Here is an 11,560-nt window from a genome sequence, read left to right as displayed (position 1 = left end):
TATAATCTAACACAAAGTGCATATTTTTTCTTTTTCTTTCTTTTTGTCTTTTTGTAATTAAACTCACAGATAGAATATCCAAAGCTTATAAAAGTTATCTGCAATTTTACAAGATAATACTGAAACTTGTAAACCTAAAATGTATGCTAGAAAGTATGCATTACTATTTTTTTAACATTATATTTATATCTTTTTTAATTATTTTAATATATCTTTCAGAATTCTATGCAAGGAAAACATTCACTTAATAATTAGTGTAAATTTTGAGAATTATATCAAATTCTGATTATTCAAACTTTCATTTTAAGAACACTGAATTACTTAATGCATCTATGCCAAAATGTAAAAACAATTTTTTGATAATAAAATGTATTGACAATGAAAGCAGATTTTATATATTTTTACAAATATGGTAAAAGATAGTGTGATTGCACAATTCTGCTAATTTAATTTTCATGACACGCGGAAATTGTTACAAGTTTTCATCAAATTGAAGATATTTGAATTGCCATAAAGGATCATAGTCTAAAATTATTTAAGAGCAATACATTGTTTTACGAACAACACTGTAACAACACAGAAAATTTGTATCATTAGTATTTGTAATACATATATGTAATTTTATTTATTTTTTCCATAGTTTTATAATGTTTTTGCAGCTTGGTACTCATTTATATAAAAGTGCCTAATTAAAAAAGATTAATTCAGTATACAATCAATGAAGTTAAAAAAATTGATACAATAACAGACTGAACATCCAATAGAAGGAGAAATATTAATCCTTTTCTTGTTATTACAAAAGGTGTATTGAATTCATCAATGTGTTAGTCATAATAATAAAATGTATCACAAAGTGTTACAAATCATTTGAAAATATTTCATTAAAAAAAAAAGAAAAAATGAATTACATACAAAGGAGAACATTTTGTAGAATATTTAATTATATCTTAATGAATCTCTAAAGAATTAATAATCGGAAAATGTTAAAATATTCGATATAACGATGTGGTACAGTAAAATTTACTACGCTATTAGAAGAATTAATAACAATAATTAATTATGCATTATCGATTATCAATTATATGTTAAAAATGTAATTCATTTTTCTTTTTGTAGCCATGAATATTTCAAAGATTTATTATACCATGAAACTCATTTATTATTACAATTAACTATCTAGAGTAATTGAATCGGCATTTTAACGTGCTTCAGTTCAAACACACTCTCATGCACCATATGTATACGCATACCCATTAAATGACAAAGACGATAAGGCACAGAATACACGTTATTACTTATGAGCAATCATTATACGTGATTGCAAAGCCCCGATAAATGGAAAAAAAGGCAAGAGGATGAAAGGAACTTGTTTCATAGAATTCTGAGTTTTCAAGAAAATAAAGTAATCACCCTCTTTTCGTATGTGAAAATACCATGTCACCTACAATTTTATTTCTTTCCAAATTATTTATATGAATAGAACATTATAAGAATCGTCTACTAAATTTTCAATAATAAGAAAAAATAATTAAAAAAAAATTGTTTAATATTTTCATATATGGATCATGGCAAATGATATTTTATGATTCGTTCAATTGTCATAAGTTATCCTTGCTAGATTCTGATTACGTAATTTCTTGCTAAAGAAATAAAATAATCCATGAGAAGGCTTAGAAATTTAAGAGGACTCAAGTACCGCATGTAGAAATGATATTTTCTTCACTGTTATTAGAAATTAAATAATTTGCTAGAGAATTGAATTTGTTTTTTTACAACCAGTGAAACATAATTACTAAAATAGTAGTCAGTTTGTGCCCTAGGGTTATCACAAAAACACGAGTCAGACTCTCGTTTTCCCTAAAAATTCATCTCAAATATCATTTGAGAAATCTTTCACTAAACTCATTTGCTACATGAGTCTTATTATCATGAAAGATCATATGTACACGTGTATAGCCTTTTTCAGATTATACGGGGCGGTGATAAAAAAAATATTGCAAATATATGTATGTAATGTTATATGTGTGTGTGCACTGCATACGATTACACGCCATTAAGAGTACTCACATTAAAAAAGTTATTTATTCTTTAAAGAACGAGTTACTCTTATGGAAAAGATTCTAAATTTTATTTACAATTCATTACCTAAAAATACATACTTAGTTTTTTCATTAATGAAAATATCCTTAATGATATAGAATATGCACATTTTTCATCGTTATCTCACTCATTTACCCTCATTGTTTGACAATCTTTTCTTTTTTTTTTTTTGACACGGTATCCATTACGATGGAAATTAATTGCACAATCCGATTAAAATAAAAGTTAAAAATTAAAATTCATCCCTAATCATTATTTTTCCCACCTTTCACAAGAATGTTCTTTTCATATTATACATATAACATTTAAATGGCTAAATAAAAGTATTACATTAAACAATGGCATTCTCTTTTGTTGGCTTTACATGATAAATAAAATAGAAAATGGGAATACTACTTTGTTGATATAAGTAACTAAGCCGTCTCAGATACATACAAAGTTTTGATTATCGAAAATAGCAAACATAAATATGTACCATTATGCTATCTTCTTCGATAAAATATTATGATTTATCATCTATAAGGCTTGAAAAATAATGTTACTGAAAATTCACAAATATTTCGATACGTCGAACATTTCATGACAATATATCTTTTTAGAATTCCGAATTCCCATTTAGTGACTAATTAATCGTGTAAAAGTAGTACCGGTTACGTCATACTTATGTACTTATACTTAAACATATAGAGATATTTACATTGTCCTTTCATACACCATTCGACACATTTATAAAGAAAAGTTTTTCAAGTTGATCTCGTATAATGATACACCAAATAGCAATTGCATAAAAATTCTTGCCTTCCTTCTTCAACATATTCCGCACACGTAATCCTCGCCAGTAATTATCGAGTAAAAGTATTAGCACAAATAATGTACAGTTACGAAATAGATCTTGCACGATTTCGTGGGAAATGATACCAAATGATTAGTTAGCTGAGTGAAATTCATCACGAGACTTATTATTACTCTCTTCAATTTCCATTGTATACAAAGTGTCTCATAATCAATGGTAAAATCGATAACAATTCCCTATTCTATAACTAAAAATATATCGAAAATCTGGAATAACATTCTTTAATCGGGGATTTCATTTTTGATAAAAATGGGATTAAAACTTAGTGAGCTATACGTCTAATTAAATTTTGATTGTGTTGAAAGTTGTATTTATCAAGGCCGAAAAAATAATTCCTTGCTTATTAAAAATATTTTACGTTTCTATGAATATTTTTTATTATTTCTTATATATAATGATAAAAAATTTAGGTGCGCTTTTACGTGCCAAAAAAAAAAAAAAAAAAAATGTTTGAGAGCTTAATTATCGATTTTGTTATTAATTATGAGAAATCTTGTATAACGCAATGCTCGTTTTAATGATAAAAGCGAATGCAATGTTCGTTTTAATGGCAAAAGCGAATGCGACGTTCCATTCATGATTGCTGTAATTGTTATCTAGCATTGGAAGCACCAATTCATTTTTATCAGACATAGAAGAAAGATATACAAAGAAAGGTTAATATATTAGCCTTAATTGATTATACTATGATAAAAGAATCATTAAATAACTAATGACTTGACGTTCTTTAATTAAAGATCTTTAGGATAAATGTTCTAGTAAACTGTTATCAAATGTTTCTTCAGTCTTGGGAGAGTAAAATATTCGCGAATAGTCCCTGTTTGATTTTTTTTTTACCACGGTATTCGTTCAAGAACGAAACTATATCGTTAATTAAATATAAGGGTAGTTCATACGTGTTGTTCAAGTGCGTAATGGATCATCCTTTTTCATATCTTTTTCGTTCCACTACCTAGTAGTTATATTTGGTTTCGTATGTTTCTATTTTTTAAACAAGATACTTGACTTTAAAAACAATGAAAAACTGCTTCGAATATGTTTATGTAAATGCATAAAATTAAAACTTAAGTCGACGAAACGTCGGCTTCAGTCGGTTTTGCAGTAAATTGTATAAAACTCTGCACGCTGGTATAACAAATAATTTTCTCATAATTTCCTTTTTTTTTTTTAAGAATAAATTTTCTAGGCAGTTATAGAAACCAAATTTTTGAGTCTAATGCAATTTTCATCCAAATTCGAGCTACAGAGTTTTTGTTTGGTTATTAACATCCACTGCTCCAAATAATAATATTAACAGCAATTAAAAAGGTAAAAATACTTTCTCTCATTATGCGAACACTGTGTTCCTTAGTCGACTTGAGCAGTGTACCTTTTTCTTTTTGGCATGTTATTATGACCACAGTCGTTCGCGTTAGAAACGGCTTCCGTTTCCTCTTTGGGGAAATCGTGGAATGAGAAAAAAAATGCACGCGTTCACCGACAAACCACACAACACTCTTGTAAATGTACAAGTATATACGAGGCACCGTTTTAAAACGCTAAATATGTACAATTGTTCGCCCTAACGCGTTCTCAAGTGAAAATATGCGCAACAAGATCCTTTCATAACGAAGACGAACTACGTAATATGATCATCGTGAGAAAGCAAAATTTTTTATACCACTCTTTGAGTCTCTCTGAACAAATCGATTTTTCATTAATATTCCCTCTTTTCTGTAATTAATGCTGCCATCACACTTTTGTACTGCAAAGAAGATGAAGAAGTCAGCGATGAGAAACGAGGAGGAACTGCAGGAACTAACGATCATAGGAGAAATTTGAAACCATAAGTTGTGTCCTCGTCGAAGCAATAACAAGAACCTTTTTATCGATGTTCCATGCATTTTGAAGAAATCGTTTGGAACATTCAGCAACAAGGGGAGAAACAAGGTTCGTCGTTGTTGCTTCAACGAGGAGAGAACATTAGCGAGGTTGCGTCCTCGGAACCTAACCTGCGTAACTATTACTTTCGGCACCGTTCAATTGGCATTATTTTCAATCGTGGACATCTGTTAGTCGCACTGAACGTTCTTTAACTTAGTTTCGACACCGGAAACGGCCAGAAATGGCTGACGAGCTTGGTCCTTATGGTCACGGGCGATTAAAACGAGTCTTTGAGCGCTATGACCGCCGTTGATCTTCTGCCGAGCTTCGGACATTCTTGGTGTCAAGAATGATCTCAGGTGCTGCCGCTTAATTGGAAAACACCTGTGGAGCACTCGCTGTGCTCGTTTCTCCACGGGCTACACGGCACAGCCTTTTCTCGTTCCATATAGAATTTTTAACTCTGGAACGATGATCTTTCTTATCAAGGCATTCGTTTTCGCTGTCAGCATCTCCCGGTGAACATCCTTCTTGAAGATCTTAATGCCTGGACGATGGACCAGAAATGCATTGTCCAAGATGAGGAAATCGTAGTCAAGGACGCACAACGCGTAACCCTAAAACGAAAGTCAAACTGGGTTAATGATTCAGAGAAATCGCATTGGAGAGGTTGTTTTATGAATATTACATGAATCGACGGTTTTTTGGTCATCTTTTATTTTCCCATGCATTACTGTCGATATCTTATTTTAGCAAATCTTGTATGTATTTTTCTTTTCTTTCCCTCTTTTCCTTTTCTTGCCGTTTTTAAGTTTATGAACTTGGCGTATATGACGTGAAATCCCTTTAGAATTGATCAATAAATTTTTCTTACAAATGGCGCCATTTTGGCGATAATTTCTTTGAAAAAATTCATACTTGTTAGTGCATCAAATGTTGAAATATTTTTTTTTATAAACGGTTTACACTTTCACGAATTTAGGGACGAATAGACTCTCTACGTAGATTAACTCTGAGAGTGTCAGATCACTTTCTACATGAAATTATTTCTCACTGATATTGATATATGAACGAATCACTCGATACATGAAAATAAATACACGAATTTTTTGCGAAATATTTATTGCCTGCGATTCTACCGAATATTTTGAAAGTTTCGAGTAAAAATAAAAGTAGGTCGTGACTGTATCGACACAAGTTGTTTTATAAGCCGGAAATCATTTGTACCTGTGTCATTTTGTCGCTTTTTCCTTCCCAGCTAAGCCTCTCATCGTACAGAGGATCATTATTGCTCCCGATGAAAATCGGCTCCCAATGAACGAAACTGCCTGTCCTCTTACCGACGTGAAACACGTGAAGATCCTCCGTTTCCGCAGCTTCTTGCCATTCTTTACTTCGAGGAACGTTATGACAGCCGGAGCACAACTTTTTGTGGAAGGGAATTGCCGTGCCGGCCTTCAGCATCTGAGCCTGAAATGAGAATTATTTGTTAAATTATTTCGTTATTTTTTATACGAAAGGAGAACATTTTTTATTTTTTCAAAATTTCTGAAAACATATTTTTAAGTATATAAAGTAGATATAAATATATATCTACTACTATATATATATATACATATGCATATATATGTTGTTCAAGAATACGTAGGAAGTCCACATATATAGAAATATACTTATACCGTTTACTTCAGAAACACGTGGCTATCGCATAATTTATAATTTATTGAAACTTTAGCAAGGAGAAAAGGACTCTTAAGTTGAAAATTGTTTATTATAATTTTCATAATTTTACTAACAAGAAATTGACTATTGATAAATATAATTTACGGTAATATTGAGTATTGAAAATTTGGAAACGAAAAAGTGATTTTTCACATTTGAAATTTTTATCGCAATTCATATAAATTTTTCTCTTTTACAAAGATTAACTTAATTAATCTTTATTATTAATTTAAATGATTTTTAAATATGCTAATATAACTAAATACTAATGTTTAAGAACTTTTGATTTAACTCAGTCGTATACTATTATTTATATAACATCATTTAGTGTGTTATTTTCATTATGTTTAGTTGCACAAGGTAGTTTTCGTTACAATATAATCATAAAATTCTGCCATAAAAATAATTCATCGAAAGGATAACGGTTTTACAACATTTTTTACAAAAGTATCCGGGTTCAACGTCTTCTTACGCGACTATAATTTCACCGTTTCTAATTACAGTTTTACCACCGTTTGAAGAGGCGCAGTTCTCTGCTTATGCTTTGAAAAAAAAGGGGCAGGAGGCAGCGTGTATCACGGTTAATGAAATAAGGCTTGTTCGACGTTTGAAAAAATGGAATGAAATTGAATAGTGCATAGAAGTGGTGGAATTGAATTGAATGTTTCATAGAAGTGCGGCCAGCGACCAGCTGCACTTCACAGCAACGCTGCTAATTGTACGTATCAAGGTCCACGGTCAAAGGAAGCGCCACTGATTAAACGACCCTTGCGTTCATGCCATTTAACGCATTGTCGGATATTATGCAGCCGTCATTGCTCTCTTCCCTATCCGTTTAATTAGCTCCAAGTTCAGTTTTCAACTAAAATGTCAAATGCGAATGAACCAAGTTCAGCAAAATGTATTTCTCTGATTAAAAAACGTGAAGATCGCTTCTTACCGGTAATTAAATACGTTTCATCGTGCAATTTCACTGCATTCAGCTTAAAAAGAATGATATAAAAATTGTATAACGATGGTGCAGACATTTCGCATTTTTTGCCAATTAAAATGCTAATTAGATTAGGTTAGATTTAGATTATATCTGGAGCGAAATTAAGTTAGGTTAAGTTAGTTTAGGGTAAATGTAATTGAGGTTAACTTGTAACGATGAGTAATTAATAGCTTTAATCGTAAATACAATTTTAGAATAAAGAATATTAATTATTTAAGTTATTTAATCTTCAGCTTTTTGGATATTTTGCATACTATTGATATACCGTGCGTGGACTGAAATAAAATCCTGTAGTGAACGGTTGCATAGCGGCATTTGGTTGTATGCGAATGTCACAACGTAAAAGGTTAACACAAAATAAAAGTTTTAGATCGAAAGTACAATCCGACATGGGAGTTAAATAGAACAGTGACAATCTAGTAACTTTCTTCTCCAATATTTCAACATCTGATTAAATGATAAATATGCTTATTTCAAGCCATGCATTGTAATATACATGTATGTACTAATACTGAAATACCAGCATTAAAAATATAAAATGTTCTTATATATATATATAATAAGAATACTTTCATTTCATTTCTAACATTAAAAATTTGCAAGGTTTTCCAATTCTAACTTACCAAATGTGTTTTATTATTAGGCGGTTGACTCTTCTCGTCCACCTCGAAGATGGACAATACAAAAACTTTGGGGTTAGGTTTGTAGAGGGCGGGCTGATCCCTCTTTCTGATCATCTCGAGGAATTTCGCGGGCAAGTCTGGATTCGGGTAAAGCTCGATATCGCTTGCTAACACGTAGAACGTCGGCGCCGATTCACGGGCTATGTTACGTCCGACGTTCACAGGGTACAGCAGCTTCTTCTCGTTTTTATACATCTTTGAAAGCGTGACATTCACCCACGGTGGTCCCAGCGTGCAGTTATACGAGTCAGACATAACTTTCTCGGTCGGGGGTACCTATTTCAGAAAGCAGATTGTGCCACACATTATAATAACAGCTTACAGACTGGACGGTATATGTATAAGGTTATACTTGATAATTTTATAGCTATTTTATTTTTTGGTTATTTTGTAGTTACCTAAATTTTTACTAGAAAATAATTTCCAGTGACCAATATTTTTGAAAATTCGTAATAACGATAATGGTGGTTATTTCTTCAGTGAATATAATAAAACAGATATCTAGTACGTTAGTAAATTCCCTAGAATATATTTTTCTCGAACGTTCATTTTCAAGACTCTAGGCGAAGATAGTAGAAAAGATGAGATGCGTATCGAATAGGCAGAATTGGAAAGACGATGCAATACTTTCTGTCGAGACAGAATAAAAAGTGGAACAAGATGAAAGGTCGGGAAAGTGGTAATTAAACCGTGGAACCAATCAGCGGCCGATAGGGAATGCCTGTTTATTTCTTTCCGCAGTGCATGCATAATACGACAGTAAGAGAGTCGTCCTGGAAACAAAGTAGAGCCTTCACACGTGTAATTGGTACACGTATTTCGAGGTACTAGGAGTCGCAATCGTGATTTCGCGTTCTAATTAATTACGTGCACGTGTATCGACGTTACGTCGTGATACAGAAGGAATTAATAACAGAGTTTCGCCACAGAAAAGTACAGCCGCAGGAAGTACTTCTCTTGCCAATCTATTTTCTCATGCCGCCTGTCTCCAAGTCATTTCACTTTTGCAAAATATTATCCACTTACCTTACTTAATTCGTTCAATTCTATTTCTGTAACTTATTACCAAAGATTTGACGTGTTATTAACGGTAGTGAAAGGACAGAACGATTTTGAAAATTTTTTAATTTTTTTTAAACACGTTACAGTAAAATGTTTGATTGCAAAGAGGTAGAAATAGACCTGAGCTCTTGTTGTTAGTCCCATCTTCTTAAGACTAAGACTGTCGAAAAGTGAGTTATATAACTATCTTTTTATATTCTTTTTGGATCCTTAGGAAAAAGTAGGCCAATTTTTTAGATTATTATTTTCTGTAATTTTTAAAATATTTCTGGGATGTTGTTCTATCGATAAGTTTTTAGAGTTTCGATTTTTAATTTAGTCTTCATTACATTACACGATCAATTTTTAAGTCAAATGTTCAACAAAAATGTTTATTTATTCGAAAATTTCTATTATTTAGAAAAAATAAAAGTTTGCTGTGAAAAAGTTTACAACCGAAACTTGACGAAATACAAACGACACTGCGATCCCTATCTGAAGGCTTTAATACTGGACCTGGTATCACAAGTAACATCGTCATAACATACGTCTAAATACAATGAACAACATGAAAATAAAAAGCAAAATAGCGGAAGATGCGTGAATGTCACGCAGTGGAAACTCGACCGAACTGAATACACCGGCAAGCGTCAACAAGTGACCCGATAGCATCGAAATTCTGCACGATCAGCACAGTCTCGTGTTTTCAAAACGTGAGTGGTTTCCATATCAAACGTGCCGAGAAAATCTCGTGGATTCCTTTAAAAACCAGCCTCATCTCCAGAATCTTCACAGTTTCACGGAGAAATACATCAAAAATTCAACAAAATGTATTTTAACACGTATTTCGTGCTTTCACTACTTGGTTTGACGATATGTCAAGCAGTTCCAGCGGAGAAGAAAGAAGAAATCAAAGAAGAATTAAACAAGAAGGAGCTAGAGATAGAACAGACTGGAGAAGACACCGAGAGATCCAAAAAATCGGTATTCTTAATGGACCAAGCATTGGGAGAAGCTCAGAGTTTCGGTATTCAAACTCCTTCACAACATATTCAGAGTCTGAATATCAAACAAGCTCCAGGGGTTTCTGAGACTGTCAGCATCCAGAATCCACAATCTGTTCAAACTCTCAATATTCAAACTTCACAACCTGCTCAAACATTCAGCATCAAAGATCAATCTAGTCCAACCTTGAGTATCAATCAGGATTCAGGAGTTTCTGAGACTATTAGTATCCAGGATTCACAATCTGCTCAAACTGTCAGCATTCAAACTCCACAATCTGTTCAAACGCTTAACATTCAAGGTTCGCAACCTGTTCAAACGTTGAACATCAAGCCAGGTTCTCCGGGAGTTCAAACACTAAGCATCAAAGGTCCACAAGCTCTTCAAGCCTTCAGCATCAAACCAGGTTCTCAAGTCCAAACCTTCACCATCCAAGGGTCACAACCTCTTCAAACATTCAGCATCCAGGCTCCAAACTCTGTTCAAACTCTCAGTATCCAGCCAGGTTCGCAAGGAGTTCAGACTTTGAACGTGATTCAGCCTCAACGCGATCAAACTTCTGCAAATGTGATAATGGGTCCTCAGCACACCAAGACTGTCCAGGTGATCCACCCTGGCCAAGGTGGTTCTCAAACCAACGTAAACATCGTCCAACCTTCACCGAAAGAGATTGACGTACCTGTTGTTGAGAAGATTACTCGTACGGAGAAAATTGTGGAGCCTATACCGCAAAGAGTGGTTGTTTCTGAAATGGAAGAGGAGATCGTGGCTCCTGTGGTGCCTATTTTTAGGGAACAGATGGTTTTTGATCCAGAGTGTTCTTGTTTAGTAATAGAACCAGAAACCTTGCCAACCTTTTTTAAGTACTTTCATTTTAAGTATGGGAAACCAAAATTCTACTCAGCTGTGAAACCTAAGATGTTGATCAAGCAACCTATGAAGGTTTTGGAGGTTAGGGAACGCGCCTTGATAGGTGTATAGAAAGCAGCAGTCGATGTAAGAGAATATTTATTTATTTATTTATTTATTTATTTATTTATTTATGTAAATTGAAATCTCTAAGGATTGTGTGAAGTAGAATAATTTATTTGCTCTTTCTAAGATCTTTAAGAGCAGTTGAGAGAAACCCATTGTAATTGGAGAAATAAAATTGAAATAGCACCTAAATTCGATTATACTTATTACTTTTCTAATATCTCAAACCGTACACTTCCATAATAACGATCTACCGAGGATAGATACGATAAAGTAATTTAAAGTAGATGCAACACTAATCGGTCCAACAAATAGGACATAAAT

At 32.9% G+C, this 11,560-nt stretch overlaps 2 protein-coding genes across 2 annotated transcripts in view; one reads left to right on the top strand and one right to left on the bottom strand.

Annotated features, from left to right (window-relative positions):
• Positions 1-2,251: 2,251 nt before the first annotated feature.
• LOC126874837 (beta-1,4-glucuronyltransferase 1) overlaps positions 2,252-11,560 on the bottom strand; it is a 59,690-nt gene continuing 50,381 nt past the window's right edge. Inside the window, exons 4-6 of the mRNA XM_050637328.1 lie at positions 8,156-8,491; positions 6,044-6,286; positions 2,252-5,433 (exon numbers count right to left, since the gene is read on the bottom strand). Coding sequence (XP_050493285.1) covers positions 5,236-5,433; positions 6,044-6,286; positions 8,156-8,491 — 777 coding nt within the window. The 3' untranslated portion in view covers positions 2,252-5,235. The remainder of the gene's footprint in view (positions 5,434-6,043; positions 6,287-8,155; positions 8,492-11,560) is intronic.
• On the top strand, positions 6,293-11,428 carry LOC126874843 (uncharacterized). Its single transcript, XM_050637354.1, has 2 exons — positions 6,293-7,256; positions 9,678-11,428. The coding sequence occupies exon 2, from the start codon at positions 10,085-10,087 to the stop codon at positions 11,240-11,242; it is 1,158 nt and encodes a 385-aa protein (XP_050493311.1). The 5' UTR covers positions 6,293-7,256; positions 9,678-10,084; the 3' UTR covers positions 11,243-11,428.

Source organism: Bombus huntii, chromosome 16 (assembly GCF_024542735.1).
Source record: "Bombus huntii isolate Logan2020A chromosome 16, iyBomHunt1.1, whole genome shotgun sequence".
Classification (NCBI taxonomy): domain Eukaryota; kingdom Metazoa; phylum Arthropoda; class Insecta; order Hymenoptera; family Apidae; genus Bombus; species Bombus huntii.
Note: the sequence above shows the minus strand (reverse complement) of the source record. Positions and strands in the feature narration are given on the sequence as shown.

Bases quoted from the DNA above. Each gene is read 5' to 3' on its own strand.
- LOC126874843 (XM_050637354.1), top strand. From the start codon at position 10,085: ATGTATTTTAACACGTATTTCGTGCTTTCACTACTTGGTTTGACGATA.